The following is a 24,424-nucleotide window of genomic DNA, read 5'->3' on the forward strand; positions in this document are numbered from 1 at the left end:
TAAAATTTCACTTTTGAGGAATGTAACTACAGAGTTAAGTGAGGAATTACTCATTATTTGAGGTTGGAATCACTGTGAAGCAGGCTGGAAGGAGTCTGAAGCAGGTCAGGATTGCTGGGAAGTAGGTCAGGATCATGGTGAAGCTGATCAGGAGGAGTGGGAAGCAGGTTGGGATCAATGTGAAGCAGATCGGGAGCAGGGGGAAGCAGGTCAGGATCAATGCGAAGCAGACCGGGAGGAATGGAAAGCAGGTCAGGATCACTGTGAAGCAGATTGGGAGGAGTGTGAAGCAGGTCAGGGTCAATGTGAAGCAGATCTGGAGGAATGGGAAGCAGGTCAGGATCAATGTGAAGCAGATAGGGATCACTGTGAAGCAGATCGGGAGGAATGGGAAGCAGGTCAGGATCAATGTGAAGCAGATAGTGATCACTGTGAAGCAGATCGGGAGGAGTGGGAAGCAGGTGAGGATCAATGTGAAGCAGATTGGGATCACTGTGAAGCAGACTGGGAGGAGTGGGAAGCAGGTCAGGGTCAATGTGAAGCAGGTCTGGAGAGGGTGGAAGCAGGTCAGGAGCACTGTGAAGCAGATCAGGAGGAGTGTGAAGCAGGTCAGGGTCAACATGAAGCAGATCGGGAAGAGTGGGAAGCAGATCAGGATCATTGTGAAGCACATCGGGAGCAGTGGGAAGCAGGTCAGGATCACTGTGAAGCAGATCGGGAGGAGTGTGAAGCATGTCAGGGTCAATGTGAAGCAGATCGGTCGAAGCTAGGAAGCAGGTCAGGATCAATGTGAAGCAGATCAGGAGTGGAAAGCAGGTCAGGGTCAATGTGAAGCAGATCGGGAGGAGGCGGAAGCAGGTCAGGGTCAATGTGAAGCAGGACTGGAGTAGTGGGAAGCAGGTAAGGGTCAATGTGAAGCAGATCGGGAGGAGTGTGAAGCAGGTCAGTGTCAATGTGAAGCAGATTGGGAAGAGTGGGAAGCAGGTCAGGATCATTGTGAAGTAGACCTGGTAGATTGGGAAGCAGGTCAGGATCAATGTGAAGCAGACTGAGAGGAGTGGGAAGCAGGTCAGGCTCAATGTGAAACAGATCAGTAGCAGTGGGAAGCAGGTTGGGATCACTGTGAAGCAGATTTGGAGGAGTGGGAAGCAGGTCAGGGTCAATGTGAAGCAGATCAGGAGGAGTGGGAAACAGTTCAGGATCATTGTGAAGCACATCGGGAGCAGTGGGAAGCAGGTCAAGTTCACTGTGAAGCAGATTGGGAGGAGTGGGTAGCAGGTCAGGGTTATTGTGAAGCAGATTGGGAGGAGTGGGAAGCAGGTCTGGGTTATTGTGAAGCAGATTGGGAGGAGTGGGAAGCAGGTCAGGGTCATTGAAGTGTGAGAGAGAGAAAAAAAAATCAAACTGTGACATCACAGGATGGTCATGAGTTGATTGGTTGGTGAGCATTGTAGTTTTGTTTTCCTTTCTCCAAAGTTAGGAAGTTAGCCTAAGGAGCAGGGAAATTTAAAATGTCATTATTTTGTGATAATGGTTAAGTAAAGCATTTCAATTAGCCTCCCTATATTTAAGTGACTACAGAAGAAGATAATGAGTAGCTGGTGAGCCATTATTTTTTTTAAATACTAACTTTTATTATCTAATAGATAGAGGAATGGCAGGGCAGCTCTGCCCCTGGGGTGCACAAATTTTTGAGATGGGAACTACAGGCCATTTCCTGTGACCTGAATAACCATATGCAGGAAGCATCATCAGCTGCAGGGGCTAGAGCTCTGGTTTAGGAGTTTGAACTGCAGCTTGCTTCACTGTGGCACCTCCATAAGATTGAGTGCCTTGTGGAAAGCACAAATGTGGTCACCATACAGCTTTAGAGTGTACAAGGAGAAGAAAAATGGGTGATCAGCAGGCAGTTAGGAAGAAATAGTCAGAAAGTGCAGGAGCTCCCTGAGTGCATCTCACCTGTTAACCAGTATTCCTAATGAAAGTGATGGGCTATTTGGCAGTTTTTAAAATATATAATGTAAGTCTCTTCAGGAATGGTTTCTGTAAACTGTAAAGAATTTTAAAAATGTTGACCAACACATTGTTGCATTTGCCCTGGGATTGGTTAGCACTCTCAATTGATTAGGACCACTGAATATTTTTAAGACTGAATTACATAGATTCTTGACTTACGAGGGAGTCAAAGGTTATAAGGGGTAGACATAAAGTTATAGGCCAATCAGATCAGCTATGATCATATCACATGGCAGAGCAGACTTGAGGGGCCGAATAGCTTACTTGTGCTCCAAGTTCATATTCATACATGTTCATATGTTCATCTGGGGTGTGCAACCAGAGTCAAGTCTGACACCACAGCTGGCTCAGCTGTGAAGTGGCACAAGGAAGTCAGTAAGAGCAATAATGATAGGGGATTTGATAGTTAGGGGAGGGAACAGAAGTTTCTGTGGCTGCAGAAGTGGATGCAGGATGGCATATTGGCTCCTTGGTGCCAGGGTCAAGGATATACTGAATGGCTGAGGAACACCATGACGTGGGAGGGTGAACAGTCAGCACTCGGGGTCTACATTGGTACCAGTGACATAGGGAGAAGGAGGGATGTCATGCTGCAGTCAGAATTTAGGGAGCTAGGTAGGAAATTAGCAAGCAGGACCTCAAAAGTAGTAATCTCCGGATTCCTCCCAATACCATGTACAAGTGGGTATAGAACTAGAAGGATAGAGCAGGTGAATGCGTGGCTGGAGAGATGGGTAGGAGGGAGGGCTTTAGATTCTTGGGATATTGGAATCAGTTCTGGGTGAAATGGGACCTGTACAGGCTGGACGAGTTGTGCATAAACAGAGTCAGGTCAAATTTCTTTGCAAGATAATTTGCTAGTGCTATTAAGGAGGGTTTAAACTAACTTGGCACGGATGTGGGAACCAGGAGGTAATATCAAAGTGAAGTACCAAGATATAAAGAATATTGGAAAGACAGATTGTGCTAGAATAGGAAATATTAAGGTATTAAATGGATAACAGGGAAAGTAATGACGCCTAAATTGGGTTACAGTGTATGTATGCGAATGCCCAGGGTGTGGTGAGTTGGAGAAGCAGATAGCCTGCTATGATGTGATGATAGCAGAGACCTGGCTCAAAGAAGAGCAGGACAGAATATTAAACATTCCTGGATACAAGGCGTTCAGGAAAGATAAGAAAGGAGGAGGGGTGGCAGTATTGATTAAGGAGAGCATTGCAATGCTGGAGAGAGAGGATATCCCGGTTGGGGGGAGGGTGTTGGTCGATGACAGAATTTATTTGGCTACAGCTAAGGAACCAAAATGGTGCAATTATATTGCTCAGTGTGGTCTATAGGCCATCAACTAGTGGGAAGATGTGGAGGAACTAATTTGCAAGGAAATTACAGAGAAGTGCAAGAATTATACAGTAGTTATAATATAGGGCTTTAAATATCTCAGTATAGACTGGAATGGTAATAGAGTTAAGGGCAGAGAGGGGCAAGAGTTGCTAGAGCATGTTGAGAAACTTTTCTACAGCAGTATGTTTCCAGTCCAATGAGAAAGAAGGAATTGCTGGACCTAGTAATTGTGAGTGAGGTGTGTCAAATGGATTAAATGTCAGTCGGGGTACATTTAAGAGACAGTGATAAGGCTTAGGTTGGCTGCGGAAAAGGATGAGGAGCAATCCAGACGGAGACTACCTAGGAGCGGAGCAGAGGCAGGTTAGAAGCTGGGAGCAGCATAAATAGAGCTTGGGGATCAGAGCGCAGCCTTCCCTACCTGAAAGTGGAGCAGATGCAGGTTGGGAGCCGAGAGCAGCATAAATAGAGCCCAGGGATTGGGGCACGGCCTTTGCTACCTGGGAGCGGAGCAGAGGCAGTCAGGAGCATTTCAGCTTCTGAAGAAACTGTGAAATCACAGGAAACCAGTAAGTTGATTGGCTGGTAAGTGCTTGGATTAAGGGACAGTGTGTTAAAAACCAGTTTAGGACACAGGAGTTAAGGTAGATCTATAAATAACAAGAAGTAAAACTTTAAAATAAAAAAAAACTAAAATAATTAAAATAAAATAGTTAAATTAATTAAATAAATACCTAAAACACATACCTGTGTTAAAAATAAACATGTAACTTTTAGTTGTATTTGTGGATGGTACTAGCATTTAATAAACACAGTAAATTGTAGCATACATAGGAATTATTCTAAATTAATTAAGAAAATATTGACATAAATTAGTAAATTAAAATAAATTAGTAAGTAAATTCTGTAGTAAACGCTTTATATAATGTTTAAGGTACGTCAGTGCAACTTGGCCCTGTGGAATGTACATCTTGCAGGATGTGGGAAGCCATGCAGGCCCAAAGTGCCCTCGATGACTACATCTGCAGGAAGTGTCACCAGCTGCAGAAATTTGAGCACCGAGTTGCAGAGCTTGAGTAGCACCTGAAGTCACTGTGGTGCATCCACAAGGCTGAGGATTATGTAGATAGCACATTTAGAGAGATGGTCAAGTATAGCTAAGAAGTACACAGGCAGAGATGGAATGGGTGACTGCCAAAGTATCTAAGAGAAACAGGGAGGTAGTGCAGGAATCTCCTGAAGCTGTCTTGATCTCTAACTGCTTTTCCATTTTGGATACTGGTAAGTGAGATGGTTCCTTAGAGGACATGTCTGTGGCACCAAAGCTGACTCAGCTGCACAGGACATTCGGAGGAAGAGTGGAAGTGCTATAATGGTAGGGGATTTCATAGTTAGGGTAGCAGACAGGCGTTTCTGCGGCCATAGTCGTGACTCCAGGATGGTATGTTGCCTCCATGGTGCCAGGGTCAAGAATGTCACATTCTTTTGGGGGAGGGTGAATGGCCAGAGGTCACGGTCCACATTGGGACCAATGACATAGGTAGGAAAAAGGATGAGGTCCCGAAAGTAGATTTTAGGGAATTAGGAAGGGAATTAAAAAGCAAGACCTCATGAGCAGTAATCTCAGGATTACTCCCAGTGCCACATGCTAGTGAGCATAAGAATAGGAAGATTGAGAAGTTCAACATGTGGCTGGGGAAATGGAGTAGGAGGGAGGACTTTAGATTTCTGAGGAATTAAGATTGGTTCTGGGGCAGCTGGGACCTGTACAAGAAGGATGGGTTACACCTTAACAGGACCACACTAATGTCCTTGCGGGGAGGTTTGCTAATGCTTTTGGCAAGGATTTAAATTAGATTAGCAGAGGGACGGGAACCTGAAGGGAAATTCAGAGCACAGAGGAGAAAAACTGGCAGTGGGAGGTAGTGAAGTATCACCTGATAATGAGGATATATTAGAGAGTAGTATCAAGGTAGTTAGAATACTTGAAGAGTTTGATAGAGTTAGAGTAAGCAATAGTAAGGCATTAGATAGGGTCAGAATAAGGGGGAAAGTTAAAAAACCCAAATCAGGGCTAATGTGCACGTATGTGAATGCATGGAGGGTGTTTAATAAGATTGGTGAACTACAGGCACAGGCTGACAAATGGAATTATAGTATTGTTGCTATAAGAAAGAGCTGGCTCAAGGAGGGGCAAGACTGGGCGTTAAATATTCCTGGGTACAAGATGTTTAGGAGAGACAGGAAAGGAAGAAAAGGGTCGGGGGAGAGGCAATATTGATTAAAGATGGTATTACAGTACTTGAGAGAGAGGGTGTTCCAGCGGGGTCAAGTACGGAATCTCTCTGGCTAGAGGTAAGGAATGAAAAAGGTGCAATAACATTGATTGGCATAGTATATAGACTACCAACTAGTGGAAGGGATGTGGATGAACAAATTTGCAAAGAAATTACAGAGAGATGCAAGAAGTGTAGAGTAATCATAATGGGGGACTTCAATTATCCAAGTATAGACTGGGATAGGAATAGTAAAAAGGGACAAGAGAGGCGAGAGTTCCTGGAATGTGTTCAAGATCATTTTCTGCAACAGTATTTTACCCAGTCCAACGAGAGGACATGCACTTTTGGATCTGATTCTGGGGAATGAATTGGCCCAAGTGGATCGAATATCAGTGGGAGAGCCTCTAGGGGACAGTGACCATTGTATCATAAGGTTTAGGTAAATCATGGGAAAGGACAGAGAACAATCCAGAGCAGGAATAATAATTGGGGGAAAGTCAACTTCCATGGGTTGAGAACGCATCTGAGTCGAGTGAGTTGGAATAAAATGTTGGCAGAAAAGACAGTGGCTGAACAATGGGCCACCTTCAAAGAAAAAGTATTGCAGGCAATGTCAAGGTATATTCACTTGAAGGGGAAAGGTAGGACAAATAAATCGAGAGTGCCCTGGATGACGAGAGAGATTGAGATAAAGATGCAAAGGAAGAAGTGCGCTTATGATAGGTGTCTGGTAGAAAATACAATGGACAGTCAGGCTGAATATAGAAGGACCAGAGGGGAAGAGAAGAAACTAATAAGAAAAGCAAGGCGAGAGCATGAAAAGAAGCTAGCAGCTAACATAAAAGGGAATCATAAGGTCTTCTATAAGCATGTAAATAATAAAAGGGTGGTAAAAGAACGAGTAGGGCCGATTAGGGATAAAAAAGGAGACTTGCATGTGGAGGTTGGAGAAATGGCAAAGGTGTTGAACGAGTACTTTGCACCTGTCTTTACAAAGGAAGAAGATGCTACCCAATCAAGGTGAGAGAGAAATTAACTGGTACATTAGAAGAACTTACAATTGAGAGGAAGGTGGTGTTGGAAAGGTTATTTTTACTTAAAGTAGATAAGTTACCAGGACTGGATAAGATGCATCCAAGGGTGCTGAGGGAAGTGATATTGGAAATTGCAGAGGCACTAGTGATAAACTTCCAGCCTTCCTTAGGTACGGAGAAGGTGCCAGAGGACTGGAGGATTGTGAATGTTACACTCTTGTTCAAAAAGGGGTGCAAGGATAAAGCTGGAAAGTCAGTTTGACCTTAGTGGTAGGGAAACTTCTGTTAAGTGTAGTATGGGATAAAATCAACAGTCACTTAGAGAAGTGCAGGATAATTAAGGAAAGCCAGCATGGATTCATTAAGGGAAAATCATGTTTATCTTACTTGCTGGAGATTTTTGAGGAGGTAACAGAGAAGGTTGATGAGGGAAACCCTGTTGCTGTGGTGTATATGCATTTTCAAAAGGCATTTGATACAGTGCCACACAACAGACTTGTGAGCAAAATTCTAAGTCATGGAATAAAAGGCAAAGTAGACACTTGGATAAGAAATTGGCTGAGTGACAGAAAACAGAGAGTAATGGTAAATGGCTGTTTTTCAGATCAGAGGAAGCTTTGTAGTGGAGTTCCCCAGGGATCAGTGTTGGGACCCTTGCTCTTCCTGATATATTAATGACCTAGACTGTGGTATAAGGGCATGATTTCAAAATTTGCAGATGATACGAAGATTGGAGAAGTTGTCACCTGTGATGGGGATAGTCTTGAACTTCAAAAGGATATAGACATGTTGGTGGATTGGCCAGACAAGTGGCAGATGAAGTTCAATGCAGAGAAGTGTGAGGTGATTCATTTTGGCAGGAAAGAAATGGTGAGGCAGCATAAAATAAAGGGAGAGCCTCTAAAGGAGATGCAGGAACAGAGGGACCTCGGTGTATAAGTACATAGGTCATTGAAGATGCAGGGTATGTTAAGAGAGCAGTTAATAAAGCATATAGTATCTTAGGCTGTATCAATAGGGGCATTGAGCACAAGAGTAAGGAGGTCATGTTGAACTTGTATAAGACACTAGTTAGGCCTCATCTGGAGAAATGCAACCAGTTCTGGTCACCATACTTGAGGAGTGATGTGAAGGCATTGGAGAGAGTACAGAGGAGATTCACAAGAATGATTCCAGGGATAAAGAACTGTAGCTATGAGGATAGATTGCCAAGGTTCAGACTCTTTTCCCTGGAGAAAAGAAGGCTGAGAGGAGACTTGATAGAGGAGTTCAAGATCCTGATGGGTATGGACAGGGTAAATAGTGAGAAACTGTTCCCATTTAAAAGAACATCAAGAACTAAAGGACACAAATTCAAAATAATTGGCAAAAGGAGTAAATGTGATGTGAGGAAAAAATTTTTCACCCAGAGTATGGCTGGAGCCTAGAACAAACTTCCTTAAAGGGAAGTGGTGGAGGCACATTCGATCAAGGTATTCAAAAGGGAATTGGATTGCTACCTGAAAAGAAAGAATGTGCAAGGCTACGGGGATACGGAATGGGACTAGATGGAATACTCTGTCAGAGAGCCAGTAGAGACTCGCTGGGCTGAATAGCCTCCTTCTGCACTGTAAAGGTACTGTGATACTGTAAGAATAATTAACTGGGAGAATGCCAACTTCAATGGAGTAACAATGGATAAGAATAGCCCAGATAAATTGGAATAAAAAATTAGATGACAAAACTATAACTGAACAGTTGGCTGCCTTTAAATTTAATCATCACTCAGGCAAATTTGGTTTAATTAAGGAAAGCCAACATGGATTTGTTAATGGCAAATTGTTTTTAACTAGATTGCTTGAGTTTTTTAATGACGTAACAGAGAGGGTTAATAAGGGTAATGCAGTTAGTGTGTACATGGATTTCCAAAAGGCATGTGACAAAATGCCACACAACAGACTTGTGAGCAAAGTTAGATCTCATGGAATAAAAGAGACAGTAGCAATATAGATAGGAAACTGGCTGAGTGAGAAAAAGCAAAGAGTTGTGGTGAACAGTTCTTTTTTGGACACAAGGAAGGTTTATATGGAGCGGTGTTCCCCACTGATGGGCACTCAGACCCCTGCTTTTCCTGATATATATTAATGACCTAGGCCTTGGTGCACAGGGCACAATTTCAAAATTTGTGGATGATATGAAACTTTGAAGTATTGTGAACCATGAGGAGGAGAATGTAGAACTTCAAAAGGACATAGCCAGGTTGGCAGAATGGGCGAACAAGTGGTGGATGAAACTTTATGCAGAGAAGTGCAAAGTGATTAATTTTGGTGGGGAGAACACAGAGAGACAATAACAAATAAAAGGTACAATTCTAAAGGTGGTGCAGGAGCAGAGAGGCCTGGGCGTAGATGTGCATAAACCACCAAAGGTGGCAGGACATGCTGAGAGCGTGGTTAAATAAAGCATAAAGTATCCTGGGCTTTATCAATAATGACATAGGGTCCAAAAGGAAGAAAGTTATGTTAAACCTGTATAAAATGCTGGTTTGGCCTCAACTGGAGCATCCAGTTCTGGCTACAACACTTTAGGAAGGACGTGAAAACATTAGAGAGGGTGCAAAAAAGATTCACAAGAATGATTCCACGGATGAGGAACTTCAGTTACATAGAAATATCGAGCAAGTTTGGGAGGAGATTTGATAGAGGTATTCAAAATCATGAGGGTCTTGACAGAATAGATAGGAAGAAACTGTTCCCATTGGTGGAAGGATCGAGAACCAGAGGGCATGGATTTAAGGTAATTGGTAAAAGAAGCAATGGCGACACAAGGAAAACTTTTTCACGCAGCAAGTGTTATGATCTGGAATGCACTGCCTGAGAGTGTGGTGGAGGCAGGGTCAATTAAGGCTTCCAAAGGGGAATTAGATCAACATCTGCAAAGGAAAAAAATGGCAGGGTTACAGGGAAAAGGCAGCGAAGTGGCACTCAGTGAATTACTGCTTCAGAGGGCCAGAACAGACACTTTGGATAAATGGCCTTTTTCTGTGCTGTAATCATTCTATGATTCTAATTGAATCTAGCAGACTATCTCCAGAATTCTAATGGGATTTAGAGAATGTGTATGAGGTCAAATGCTCTGATGGGCAGACTATTTCACAGCTAATCATTCCAGAATCCTCTGTTTAAAGCTGCGGCTGAGGTAGATATTCTAAAATGTCCATTGTGTTTTTAAAATATTCATGTTATCCACTAAGAATTGGTTGAGACCACCCAAATTCTTTTCACACACAATCACTGTAGTCAGCACACAGACGCAGGGCTGTTATAAGTTTAAGTTGAATTTTAACACATGTTCCAAAGGGGCAAATGCAATAATAGCAATGTTATGAGTCTGAATTTTTGGCCGGGAGCTCACCTGTTGGCAGCTCATTGAGAAATTCAAGTACGCAATGCTCATAAATTTCTATGTAAAGACTGGAAAATTTTCAGAAACAAATACTTGCATTTCTGACATGTGCTGCCAGTGAGCGAGGTTTCATGCCAGTAATATGAACTTGTAAATGATCCTTGGTATACTAACATGATGCGCTTCTAAGATATATTGTAACATTCATGGGTAGCAGCCACAAAATTTTTAAAGGATTTTTTAAAAGAAGTATACTTGTAATGGGAAATATCAAGCAGCACAACTTCCTTTAAAATCATGTCTCTCCTTCATTTCACAGCTTGGCGTATTGAAGCAGCTGGACTGAAAGTGTTTAATGTCAATAAGGCATTTTATTAAACACTTTCTGTAGATCTGATTTCTTTTCAATTTGAAATAAACCACTGCAGTCCGATTGTAAAAATATCACAGATATTTAAGGTAACAGATAAATTGGCCCTGAAAATGCATGGCACTTCTGTGTACTGCACCATTACTTTGTGGGAGTCAACCAAAATGGACAGAAGCTAGGCTGGGATCTGATAATCTGGGTAATTCTTTGTGCCTGATTGTTATATAACCTGCTGTGGGTGGAACCTCTGCCCCTTCTAAACATAACTGTTGGTGTAAAGGAGAGCTGGTGCGAGGGGTAGAGTCTCCTTAAATCAGCTAGAAGACCCCAAGGCTTGGCTACCTTTGACAGATATTTCCAGCCTAATGCCAATGGTCGGCACCACAGATGCACTCTTAATGGCAGGGACTCCCAGAATTGGTACTTAAATGAAGAGATCGCTCCCTGACCTTGGTTGAGTCAGCAGCAGAGTATCTTGGCACTTACTCTGAGCTGTTCCACCACCATTGATTTTTAGGGCCAGAATCAATTTTAAAAGTACATAACTCTGGCTCAAGATCGACTTGGAGCCACTGTGGTGCTATTAGTATTGATTTTTATTTATTAACGTAATTATATAACAATACCAATTACATACTGAATCAGATTTTGTCTTTAGTGACTGTGCTTGCTAATGATCTTGAAAATTTCGATATCGATTTCCTCCATTCTAACACGGATTTGAATCTGGTGCCACATTTGGGGCTAAATTTTATGGGACCCAAGGGCAGGATGGAAAGCTGTGGGGGTGGGGGGAAAATAAAATTGGGCAACATGCCAAGGACGCCATTCCCAGCACCTACCAACACACCAGCACCCCCCAACTGTAATTTTATCTGGTGTGGGGGAGACATTGGGAAGCCAAATTCAGGCCCTGGCATGGTCAATTAATGGCCACTTAAGGGCCTCCTCCCTCCACTACTGGGATTTTACCTGCAGTGGAGGGATGCCAGTGCTAAGTGTCCAGCATGCTATGTTTTACTGGGCAGGCTGGTGGCCAGGCAATGGTGATGCCTGAGATTTGTGCCCCACGTGCCCATTGAAGGCTTCCCCAAAGGTATTACGCCCCCATATTTCCCCTTGCCACTGTCCTGTTCCCCCCACAACCCCCGTCATCCCACTCACCATGGCCTGCCAGCCTGGCCCCGGCAAGACCCCACACTTACCTAGAAATCCAGGTTCAATCGCTACATGCCTCCTTGTGGAACTGCTGCAGTTCCAGCAGTGACCACCGGTCTGGAGGCGCTGCTGGGTCCATGAGAGCTGCCAGCCATTCGATTGGCCAGCAGCTCTTGGAGGTAGGACTTCCTCCAATATGGGGGGTGCAGAAGGCCCACTTCAATCCAATTAAGAGCCCGATGGCCGTTAAATGTGCGTGAGCGATCTGGTCAAGTGAGGGTGGGCTGGTCCTAACATTTATGTTGTCGGGGGGCTGGGTATTGGTGGTGAGTAGCAGGGACACTGCCCCCAGTTTAAAATTCAGCCCATGGAGTGTAGGCAACAGTGCAGGCAGCAGGCAGGCTGGTCAGGTACTCCGACTGAAGAATTCTTACAAATTCCAAAGCAGGAAGTAAAAATTAAGAATTATAATTCATATTTAAGGACACTTTACAGAAAGTGAAATAAAACTTGGGGCATATGGTAAAAGCTGAAATATCATAAATATACTTTAAAATATTATGTTTAAAATTATGGAAGTTTTAAATGTTCTTCTGAGTGAATGATATTCCACACTTGTGAAATTAGCTTTTCAGGGCCAGAGGGATTATTCATCACTAATTATGGCAGAATGTTGTTAAAAGCTCAGTTACATTCTCAGCAGTCTCATTCACCAAGGCTTGCCAATTTCAATGGTTTTCACAGTACAAGTAAGGTGTAAAAAGTTGAAATTTGTGTCAAATCACTGATTCTGGGTTGATTGCATAAGCAAAGACTGCAAATGCACACCTTGCAGAGGAGCAGGCTTTCCCTGACAATAACTTGTATGTGAACACCAGAAGTTGCTATCAGCTTTACTCAGTAGTAATGGAGTGTGCTGACAGTTTCTCTGCCATTATAACCAAAAATTATGAGTCATTAATGTATTAGAAGATGAAGTGCTTCTTGTAAATTGTTCATAATAGTAGATCAGTAAAAAAACTAGTTCTATGGTTACACAGCTGAGTATTAGCTGTTCAGCTGAAATCCTTACCAATAGAGCTGCAACAATTGGAGCGTGTACTATGTAAAGCAGATGTGTTTCAACGCTTATCCAGCAACTGCAAGAAACATAAATGCAAATATGAAACACACAAAAATGGTTATGCAATTGCATTCACATCTAAATAGTGAAATTAAAAATAACATACTTCTTCAAAATTCTGACTTTAGTGATCCTTTGTGACAATACCAAACATTATATTACGCCCACTTACGCAATGCTCATGCTTCATATTAGTTCATCAGTAAATATTATTTTTAAACGGGCTGATTCCACATTTAATATTTAATCTTCATTTTGATTTCATGCAGCAACCAGATGTGTTGGCATTGCCTCAGTGCTAGTGCCTTTGTCACCCTGTCAGAATGTTGTGGGATCACGTCTCGCTTCAGGACTTGTGCATATCGGTTGTAGCTTGCAATTTTGTAGGGATGTAAAACCAAGTGACATATTTATTCTTGGTTATACATCCTGCTCTGTTTTATTTTCCAATAAATTAATTTTTTCATGTTGCTGTTGCTCCTACCACCAAAACAATAGCCAATGTCTTAATGTCAGACAATGTGGACCGAATGGTAGTTGTAGAGAAGCTAAGGTGGGAAAAAAGGTTTAATTCAAAACCAAACACAAATGAAAATTTGAAAGGTATAATTCCAAGAATCAAACTCTGAATCAATGCCAGAATGGTGAAAAAAATGATTGCTGCTAACTCTTACTAGAAGGTCCAAGTGTGCACCTTGGAACAATATGCCATTGCAATTTGTAGGGCAGCAAGGACATACACCCAAATGCATATGGGTCAGAATTTTGAGGTCGGTGGGCGGGCGTGATCAGCCGGTCTGGGATCGGCTGGGGAACGGACTGCTGACTGCGATCAGCCTCCGGCCGCGATTTCACACTGACTGGCCAATTAATGGCCAGCCAGTGCAAAGCATGCACTGAAATGCTCAATGTTGGGGGGAGAAGGGTGGGTGCTGACTTAAGCGCAGGCATGGGCGAGCGCTGAATAAAAGCTCCCTGAAGGCAGAAAGCTGCCTCAGGAAGCTGAAGGCTTCAAAACAATTAAATAGTTTAAAATCACTAAAAAAAAACGGCCAAGCACCACAGTCAGTCACCTGAACATCTATATGTTAAAAATTCTGTTCATAGGCTTTTATTTTTCTTTCATTTAATAGTGGAAACCTCATCCCGCCCTTGGATGAAGTTTGATCAAAAATACAAAGTCCGCCTAGCAGATTCACCCGTCTGTCAACTGTAAGGTTGGGCAGACCACGAAAAATCAGGGACAATTGGAACTTTAACAACTTTAATTGTCTTTTTAATTGTTGGTGGGCGCGCTTCCATCACTCACGTGCGCCCGCTGACTGAAATATCTTGCAAGTGCGGGATGATGTCGGGATGCGTGCCTGACACACCTTCCGTGATTTCGCATCCAATCGGGTCGGGCGCATGCCCGCATGCTGACCTAAAAATTCTGTCCATGATAATGAGACTTTTGCCATTGAGCATTGTAAATTGCATGCATTCCCAACACGTATCCATTGAAAAGCTTGGAGAAAACATAAACTGAAGTTTAATCACACCGTGCCAAGTGGGAGTGGAATCTCATCCCTGAATAAGGAATATAAATATGTCAATTTTCTGATGGACCACTAAATAGCATCAACACTAATGTTAATGTTAATGTTAATGTTATTAATGAGTGCCACAGTTGTAGCAGATCTTGTTTCTCATATGATAATGCGTCTCCAACTGTGTACAAAAGTATGTAACGTAACTATTGTAATTAATAAGGCTTAATATAACAGGCTTGTGAATTATCATTCCAGGGGAATGCTCCTGTCACATTCTAGAGTCTGTAAGTTTATTTTCTCATATCCCATATCCAACCTCTCTTTCTTCTCTAAAGTCCTTGAACTTGCTGTTACCTCCTAAATCGAAGTCCATCTTCCCTGGAATTCCAAGGGTAGGAGTTTTAGACTGGGGGCAGAAAAGGAGGAGGGTATGTCTGGAATTTGTGCCTCTGGCCTGTGTCCGGTTCACCAGCTCCATCCCGCCTACAGGCCATATTCCTGGAGGCAGGAGGGGGTGGGGCAGAAGTGTGACCCACCCACAAGCAGCAAATTGCCAACTGAAGAAATTAAAGGCCTTATTGATGCCTCTTGAAGGAGGCCAATTTTACAGTCAGCTTTCAGGTCCCCACAGGTGGTGGGGGACAGTTTAGCCACCTGGAGGTGACCTTCATGGTTGAAGACCAGGGTGGGAGAGGGGGACTGCACACTCCAATCAGGCTTAGAGGTCCTCCTTGCCTGCCTGAGTTCAGCAGCAGCCGCAGGATGCCCTGTGGAGAGGTTTACCCCTCCCCGATCCCCACCCCCTCCTTCCCCAGAATGGTGGCCTTGCTGCAAAGTCCTTTTAATTTTTTTTAATTTCAAATTTAAAACATTAGAGAGTGGTTGCCTCTATTTTTGGGTGCCCACTCCCTCACCTACCTGCCGCGGTTTCCTGCTGCTGCTTTGAAGCTGGAGGGCCTCCTATTGGCCCTCCTTCTTCGAAAACCTGCTTGCCATCCTTAGAGTGATGAACTCACCCTCTGGCCACTATTAGGGGAAAAGCACAGGTGAATACCTGTTTCTTACACAGCACAGACCTCTGAACCCCATTTGACCCTGATATTGGAATTTAGAAGCCTACAGGAAAATCCTGCCCAATGTTCGAACCTCTCCAATCAGGTTTCTGCCCTGCCACAATACTGAAAATACCCTTATCAAAGTCACAAATAACATGATATGCGACTATGGCAAAGGTAAACTATTTCCCCTCATCCACCTTGAATTTGACCTTTGACATGGTTGACAACACCATCATCCTCCAATGCTTCTCCATTGTTATCCAGCTAGGTGTACTGAACTCACCTGGTCCCATTCTTATTGATCTAGCTGTAGTCAATGTATCACTTATAATGTCTTCCCATCTTGCTCGTACAACATTAGCTGTGGTGTCCCTGAAAGATCTATTGTTGGGCCCCTCCTCTTTCTCATCTATCTGCTGTCCCTCAACGACATCATCCAGAAAGACAACATTTGTTTCCACATGTACGCTGGCGACGCCCAGCTCTACTGCACCACCACCTCTCTCAACTCCTCCACTGTTGCTAAATTGTCATACTTCTTATTTGCCACGCAGTCCTGGATGAACAGCAATTTCTTTCAATTAAATATTGGAAAGACTGAAGCCATTTACTTTGGTCTCTGCTACAAAAAAACCATCTCAAGCTACTTATTCCATCCCTTGCCCTGGAAACTGTCTGAGGCTGAAGGGTATATCATATTTGACCCTGAGATGAGCTTCCAAACATGTATATGTGCCATAACTAAGAAAGCACATTTCCACCTCTGTAACATCACCCAACTCTACCCCCACACCCCACCACCGCCTTAGCTCATCTGCTGCTGAAGCTCTCATTCATGCCTTTGTTACTGCCAGACTTGACTATTCCATCGCATTTCTGGCCACTCTCCTATGTTCTAGCCTATAGAGGTCATCCAGAGCTCTGCTGCTCATGTCTTAACTCGTACCAAGTCCCGTTCACCTATCATTCCTGTATTCATTGACCTATATTGACTCCTGGTCATGCAGCATCTTGATTCTAAATTTCATATCCTTGTTTTAAAACCCCTCCAGGCCTTTCCCCTCCCTATCTCTTAAACTGCTCCAGCCACACAACCTCCACTGTGCTCATTGAATTCTGGCTCTTTTGCATCCCCAATTTTAAGCACTCCAACACCGGTGGCTGTGCCTTCACTGCCTAGGTCCAAAGCTCTGGAATTCCCTCCTTATAGTTCTCTGCCTATCTACTTCGCTTTCCTCCTTTAAGACACTCCTTAAAAGAACATACTTTTGGTCATCTGGCTTAAATTCGCCTTATGTGACTGGGTGTTAAATTTTGCTTTATAATATGCCTTTGAAAGGCCTTTGGACATTTTATTATGTCAATGGCATTGTAGAAATATAAATAGTCATTGCTGCAAGTATTATAATGAAACTAGTAATGATTGGCCAGGGAAGAGAGGGAATTGGTTGAATAGTTTTAAGGCTTAGTAAAAAAGCTGTTGTTATTTAATATGTTGGGTGTGTGAACAAATGGACATTCTTAAAAAAAAAATTGTACAGAAAGAAGTTGCTGGAATGCCAGGAGAATAATTTGAGTAAAGTGGGAGGGGAGGATAATTAGGGATAAAACCCGGCTAACCCGATAAACCCAAAGGAAATTACATTTGAAGGGGCCAACTGCTTCTTCTCCCTGTTCTTGTTGCATTGTACCTGCATGCTGTAGGTTTCATGGGGTATTCCCAAGCTTCTCTGAGAAATCTACCTGAACTATAGCTGCAGAGAGCTGGTGTAAGTCCAATTGTTGCCTCACAGTGGAACCTGGAGATCCCATGGTGAATGGTAAATTGGGCCCAGGAGGACCAACTTCTATTCCTGAATTGTCCCTGTGTTCCCTGAAGGCATATGGAAAATAATTATGTCTTCTTTAGCCTGATCTGGGCCCCAGACTTCCTCTCTCCTCTCAATCTGAATTCCACCACCACCGTCCTAATGATTGAAATGAGCCTGCCACTAGGATTTGGGATGGGGTCAATAACAGGCCAAAGCAGTGGGCTGAAGTACCACTTCATTGTACTTCAACAAGCACAATGACACCCTGGAATTTCTATACAAGTGTATTTATAAGTGTGGGGATATGGTAATTCCATCTTGTATGATATCTGTGTAGGAACTACCCATAATAAAAACCATGGTTATGACAAACCATCTTAAACTATAGAGGTATTTTTACTGCTCTCTACTGTACCAGTTTAGAAATCAGGTAAACTCCCTAGTGAGTGCTACACTGTAATTAAAATGCTCATATAGTACAAGGATCTAAATCACAAGGGTGGATAACAAATGTGGATTAAATTAACGTTTATTCACACTTCAGTGATTATTTACATAACTTTTAACTACAGGGACTGCTTTCATAACAGTCCCTTAGTCACCAAATTACTATCTTTTAATAATTTGCCATGGTGCTCATTTCAATTTCTAATTCCGTGCTTCATTGGGACAGATAAATATTTTAATCAGTATATTTCATTATTGATGTTAAATTGATAACATGGTGCACTTTTCACTTAGTTTATGCATTCATCAGGTCAGAGGAGACTGCTGTGCTTAATTAAATGCGGCAGAAAATTTGGGCCAGAGAACCGGCTATTATTAGCAACAGCACATCACTGTAACTAGCACTTGAATGCCTCATTGTGAGTTCATTAGTTAAAAAAGTTATTGTCCTATATGTTAATATTAACATGGATAGTTCGAATTATTGATGGTGTTGCAAATGTAAAGTACATCTATGACAAATGACCAAATACAAAGATCAAAATTATGGAAGGCCTGTTCTGCCACCAGGGGTGCAAAGGGGAGGACTCTCTGCTTGTCAATTTGATCTCAACTTGAACCTGACCCAAATCTCAGGGACAAGTTTACTTGAACATTAGGGAAAGCATCCGCTCTACTACGGCATAGTTGAGCCATTGGTCCTGCAGTCCAAAAGTAATTTTGAAATAGTGTCCCAGAGCAGTGCTGGCCTAAGATTAAAATGGCCGAGTGCACTTACTGGTCTTCCACGAGTCAGACAACAAAAGATTGCCATTTAAGATTGATCAATCTTTTAGATTGATTGCCATTTAAAATAGGAATATTTCATGCAGCTCTTGGAATATATTCGGAACACAGAGGGCATAATTGCCTAACTGCTCCAAAAACTCCCAGTGTAACCCCATGAAAAGTGCACTAGAATGACTGCAAATTCCACTAGTGATCAGAAACATTTAGATTCAGATACAAAAAAAATCTCTATTTGGAGCATTACATAGAATGTACAGCACAGAAACAGTCCATTTGGCTCAACTGATCCATTCTGTTGTTTATGATCCACGAGTCCACCCCCATTCTACTTCAGCTAACCCTATCGCCATAACCTCCTATTCCTTTCTCCTTCATGTGTTTATCTAACTTTCCCTTAAAATATTCTATGGGCAGAATTTTCACCTCGGCAGGCGGGCACGTGCCCGACCCGCTCGAGCGTGAAATGATGCGTGTTGACATTGGGCGAGCATCCTGACATCAACGTGCACTCTCGCGATATTTCAGTCGGTGGGCACACACGGGAACATAAGAACATAAGAACTAGGAGAAGGAGTAGGCAATTCAGCCCCTTCGAGCCTGCCCCGCCATTCAATATGATCATGGCTGATTTCATTTCGGCCTCAACTCCAATTTCCCGCCCTCTCCCCATGACCTTTCAACCCATCACTAATTAAAAATCTATCTATCTCCTCCTTAAATTTATTCAGTGTCCTGGCATCCATTGCACTCTGAGGTAGTGAATTCCACAGATTCACGACCCTTTGAGAAAAGTAATTCCTCCTCATCTCTGATTTAAATCTACCACCCCTTAGCCTAAAACTATGGCCTCTCATTCTAAAATGCCCCACAAGGGGAAACATCCGCTCCACGTCTACTTTGTCTATCCCTTTTAGCATCTTATATACCTCAATTAGATTTCCACACATCCTTCTAAACTCTAGCGAGTCTCGGCCTAAACTGCTCAATCTCTGCTCATAAGACAAGCCCCGCATCTCTGGCATCAATCTAGTGAACCTCCTCTGAACCATCTCCAGTGCAACTACATCCTTCCTCAAGTAAGGGGACCAAAACTGTACACAGTACTCCAGGTGCGGGCTCACCTATGCCTTGTACAGTTGCAACAACACTTCCCTATTTTTATACTCTATTCCTTTAGCAATAAATGCGAAAACTTCATTTGCCTTCCTTATTACCTGCTGTACCTGCATACTAGCTTTCAACAATTCATGCACGAGGAGACCTAGATCCCTCTGCACTGAAACATTCTGAAGTTTCTCTTCATTTAAATAATAAGTCGCCTTTTTATTCTTCTGACCGAAATGGATAACCTCACACTTATCCACGTTAAACTCCATCTGTCAAATTTTGGCCCATTCACCGAACCTGTTCATATCCATTTGCAAATTTCTTATTTCTTCATTGCAACTTACTTTCCCACCTATTTTGGTGTCATCTGCAAGCTTAGCTATAGTACCTTCTATCCCTGAATCCAAGTCATTAATATAGATTGTAAATAGTTGGGGCCCAAGGACCGAACGCTGTGGCACCCCACTAGTTACAGCTTGCCATCCAGAAAAAGACTCATTTATCCTGACTCTCTGCTTTCCACTGGTTAGCCAATCCTCTATCCAAGCTAATATATTACCCCTAACTCCGTGTGATCTTATTTGTGTACTAATCTTTTGTGAGGCACCTTATCAAAGGCATTCTGGAAGTCCAGATATACTACATCTACAGGATCCCCATTATCCACTTTGCTTGTCACATCTTCAAAGAACTCTAGCAAATTAGCTAAACATGATTTACTCTTCATAAAATCATGCTGACTCTGATGGATTGCATTCTGACTTTCCAAATGTCCCATTACTACTTCCTTAATAATGGATTCCAACAATTTCCCAACGACAGACATTAAACTAACTGGTCTATAGTTTCCTACTTTCTGCCTCCTCCCCTTTTTGAATAAGGGCGTTATATTAGCATTTTTCCAATCCACTGGAACCTTTCCATATCCAGGGAATTTTGGAATGTTATAGCCAACGCATCCACTATCTCCGCTGCCACTTCCTTTAGGACTCTGGGATGTAGGCCATCAGGTCCTGGGGACTTGTCACCCTTTAATCCTGATAGTTTGCTCAGTACTTTTTCTCTAGTGATGGTGATTGTTCTCAGTTAGTCCTTCTCTATACCCTCTGCACTACCTGTTATTTTTGGGGTGGTACTAGTGTCCTCCACTATGAAAACTGAGGCAAAATATTGATTAAGCATTTCTGCCATTTCTACATTCCCCACTATTAACTCCCCAGTCTTATCCTCCAAGGGACCAACATTCACTTTAGCTACTCTCTTTCCTTTTATATACTTGTAGAAGCTTTTGCTATCAGTTTTTACATTTTGCATTAGTTTTCTTTCATAATTTACCTTTGCTCTTCTTATTATTTTTTTAGTAACCCTTTGTTGATCTTTAAAAGTTTCCCAATCTTCCAGCCTGTCACTGGCCGTTGCAATTTGGTATGCCTTAGTTTTTGCCTTTATGTTATCTTTAACTTCCTTGCTTAGCCATGGATGCTTTTTCCCCCTCTTACCATCTTTCTTCCTCTTTGGAATATATTTTACTTGGGAGGAATTGAATATCTCCTTAAATATCTGCCACTGTTCATCAGCTGTCCTACATTGTAGTCTTTCTGCCCAGTCCACTAGGGCCAAATCTGCCCTCATGTCTATGTAGTTACCTTTGTTTAACTCCAGAACATTAGTGTGGGACTCAAGTTTCTCGCTCTCAAACTGAACTTGAAATTCTAGCATGCTATGATCACTCTTCCCTAGAGGATCCTTTACTATGAGATATTTAATTAATCCCATCTCATTACACAAAACCAAATCCAGAATAGCCTGCTCCCTGGTTGATTCCACAACATATTGCTCCAAGAAACAATCTCTAATACATTCTATGAACTCTTCTTCGAGGCTACCCTTGCCAATTTGATTAGTCCAGTCTATATGCATATTAAAATCACCCATGATTATTGCCGTGCCTTTCTTACATGCTCCCAGTATTTCCTGGTTTATACTGTGCCCTACTGCTGAACTACTGTTTGGGGACCTATAGATTACTCCCACCAGGGACTTCTTTCCCTTAATAAAAATAGAAATACCTGGAAAAACTCAGCAGGTCTGGCAGCATCGGTGGAGAAGAGCAAAGTTGACGTTTCGAGTTCTCATGACCCTTCAATAGAACTAAGTAGAAATGGGAAAGGCGTGAAATATGAGCTGGTTTAAGGGGGGTGGAAAGAAGGGGGCCGGGGGGGCGGGTGTTTGTTGGGACAAGCAAGCAGTGATAGGAGGAGATAACCAAAAGATGTCACAGACAAAAGAGGAAAGAGGTGTTGAAGGTGGTGATATTATCCTAAAAGAATGTGCTAATTAAGAGTGGAGAGCAGGACAAGCAAGGTAGCTCTAGTGGGGGTAGGGTGAAATAACCGATGGGTGGAATACATTTAAAAATAATGGAAATAGGTGGGAAAAGAAAAATCTGTATAAATTATTGGAATAAACAAAAGGGAGGGGGAAGAAATGGAAAGGGGGTGGGGATGGAGGAGGGTGTTTAAGGTCTAAAGTTGTTGAACTCAATATTCAGTCCGGAAGGCTGTAAAGTGCCTAGTTGGAAGATGAGGTGCTGTTCCTCCAGTTTGCGTTGAGCTTCACTGGAACAATGCAGTAAGCCAAGGACTGACATGTGGGCAAGAGAGCAGGGTGGAGTGTTAAAATGGCAAGCGACAGGGAGGTCTGGGTAATGCTTGCGGACAGACCGAAGGTGTTCCGCAAAGCGGTCACCCAGTCTGCGTTTGGTCTCTCCAATGTAGAGGAAACCGCATTGGGAGCAATGAATGCAGTAGACTAAGTTGGGGGAAATGCAAGTGAAATGCTGCTTCACTTGAAAGGAGTGTTTGGGCCCTTGGACGGTGAGGAGAGAGGAAGTGAAGGGACAGGTGTTGCATATTTTGCGTTTGCATGGGGAGGTGCCGTAGGTGAGGGTTGAGGAGTAGGGGGTGATGGAGGAGTGGACCAGGGTGTCACGGAGGGAATGATCCCTGCGGAATGCCGCCAGGGGGGGTGAAGGGAAGATGTGTTTGGTGGTGGCATCATGCTGAAGTTGGCGAAAATGGCAGAGGATGATCCTTTGAATACGGAGGCTGGTGGGGTGATAAGTGAGGACAAGGGGGACCCTATCATGTTTCTGGGAGGGAGGAGAAGGCGGATGCTCCATCCCCACCCCCTTTCCATTTCTTCCCCCTCCCTTTTGTTTTTTCCAATAATTTACATAGATTTTTCTTTTCCCACCTATTTCCATTATTTTTAAATGTATTCCACCCATCGGTTATTTCACCCCACCCCCACTAGAGCTACCTTGCTTGTCCTGCTCTCCAATCTTAATTAGCACATTCTTTTAGATAATATCACCACCTTCAACACCTCTTTGCTCTTTTGTCTGTGACATCTTTTGGTTATCTCCTCCTATCACTGCTTGCTTGTCCCAACAACGCCCCCCTCTCCCAACCTTCTTTCCCCCTCCCCCCACCCTTAAACCAGCTTATATTTCACCCCTTTCCCATTTCTACTTAGTTCTGTTGAAGGGTCATGAGGACTCGCAACGTCAACTTTGCTCTTCTCCGCCGATGCTGCCAGACCTGCTGAGTTTTTCCAGGTATTTCTATTTTTGTTTTGGATTTCCAGCATCCGCAGTTTTTTGTTTTTATATTTTTATGACTTCTTTCCCTTGCTATTTCTTATTTCTACCCAGTCTGACTCTACGCCTTGCTCTCTAGTGCCTATATCATTCCTCGCTATGGCACTGATTTCTTCCTTTACTAACAAAGCTACACCACCTCCTTTTCCTTCCTGCCTATCCTTCCGAAACACTGAGTACCCTTGGATATTCAACTCCCAAGCCTGTTTTCCCTGTAACCACTATGCACATTCAGATACAAAGCCTTTATGTTTGCCCTGTTGTCAATTTTCCTTCATCTTATATCATTCTTTGGTGCAATATGGCGTTCACACACTCTGTCCCTTCCTTTCACTTTTTGGTAACAATCAGCCTCGTCATTGACCTGCACTCTTAACCTCTCCTTAAACTTTGATTTTTTATATTTCCATGCAACTGAACCCTCCCCCCACTATTTAGTTTAAAGTCCTATCCACAACCCTAGTTATGCGATTTGCCAGGACACTGGTCCCAGCATGATTCAAGTGGAGCCTGTCCAAACGGAATAGCTCCCTCTTTCCCCAGTACTGGGGCCAATGTCCCATGAATTTGAACCCATTTCTCCCACACCAATCTTTGAGCCACGCATTTACCTCTTTAATCTTATTGACCCTGTGCCAATTAGCTCGTGGCTCAGGTAGTAATCCGGAGATTATTACATTTTTGGTTCTGCTTTTTAATTTAGCCCCTAGCTGCTCGTATTCCCTCAGCAGAACCTCTTTCCTCATTCTACCTATATCGTTGGTACCTACGTGGGCCAGAACAACTGGATCTTTCACCTCCCACTCCAAGTTCCTTTGCAACCCAGATGAGACATCCTTAACCCTGGCACCAAGTAGGCAACACAGCCTTTGGGACTCTCAATCCTGGCTGCAGAGAACAGTATCTATTCCCCTAACTATATTATCCCTGATTACAACTACATTTCTCTTTTCTCCCCCCACTTGAATGGTTCCCCATACCATGGTGCTATGCTCAGTTTGCTCATCCTTCCTAAAGTCCCCACTCTCGTCCACACAGGGAGCAAGAATCTCGAACTTGTTGGATAAGGGCAAGGGCTGAGGCTTTTGCAGTACTACTTCCTGGATCCCTCTACCTGCCTCACTCATAGTCATACCCTCCTGTTCCTGATGACTGGCCGAATTTAAGGTAGTTAATCTAAGGGGTGTGACTGTCTCCTGAAACACAGCGTCCAGGTAACTCTCCCCCTCCCAAATGTGTTGCAGTGTCCGAAGCTCAGACTCCAGCTCATCAACTCTGAGCCGGAGTTCCTCGAATACCAACATTTGCTACAGA

The 24,424-nt window shown here is 43.1% G+C and overlaps 1 protein-coding gene across 3 annotated transcripts in view; it reads right to left on the minus strand.

Annotated features, from left to right (window-relative positions):
- Positions 1-24,424, minus strand: part of calcr (calcitonin receptor) — a 418,788-nt gene that overhangs the window by 18,637 nt on the left and 375,727 nt on the right. For all 3 annotated transcript variants that reach the window (XM_078538749.1, XM_078538748.1, XM_078538750.1), the window contains one exon: positions 12,655-12,721. In XM_078538749.1, coding sequence (XP_078394875.1) covers positions 12,655-12,721 — 67 coding nt within the window. The remainder of the gene's footprint in view (positions 1-12,654; positions 12,722-24,424) is intronic.

The sequence above is a fragment of the Cetorhinus maximus genome, chromosome 3 (genome assembly GCF_964194155.1).
Source record: "Cetorhinus maximus chromosome 3, sCetMax3.hap1.1, whole genome shotgun sequence".
Lineage (NCBI taxonomy): Eukaryota > Metazoa > Chordata > Chondrichthyes > Lamniformes > Cetorhinidae > Cetorhinus > Cetorhinus maximus.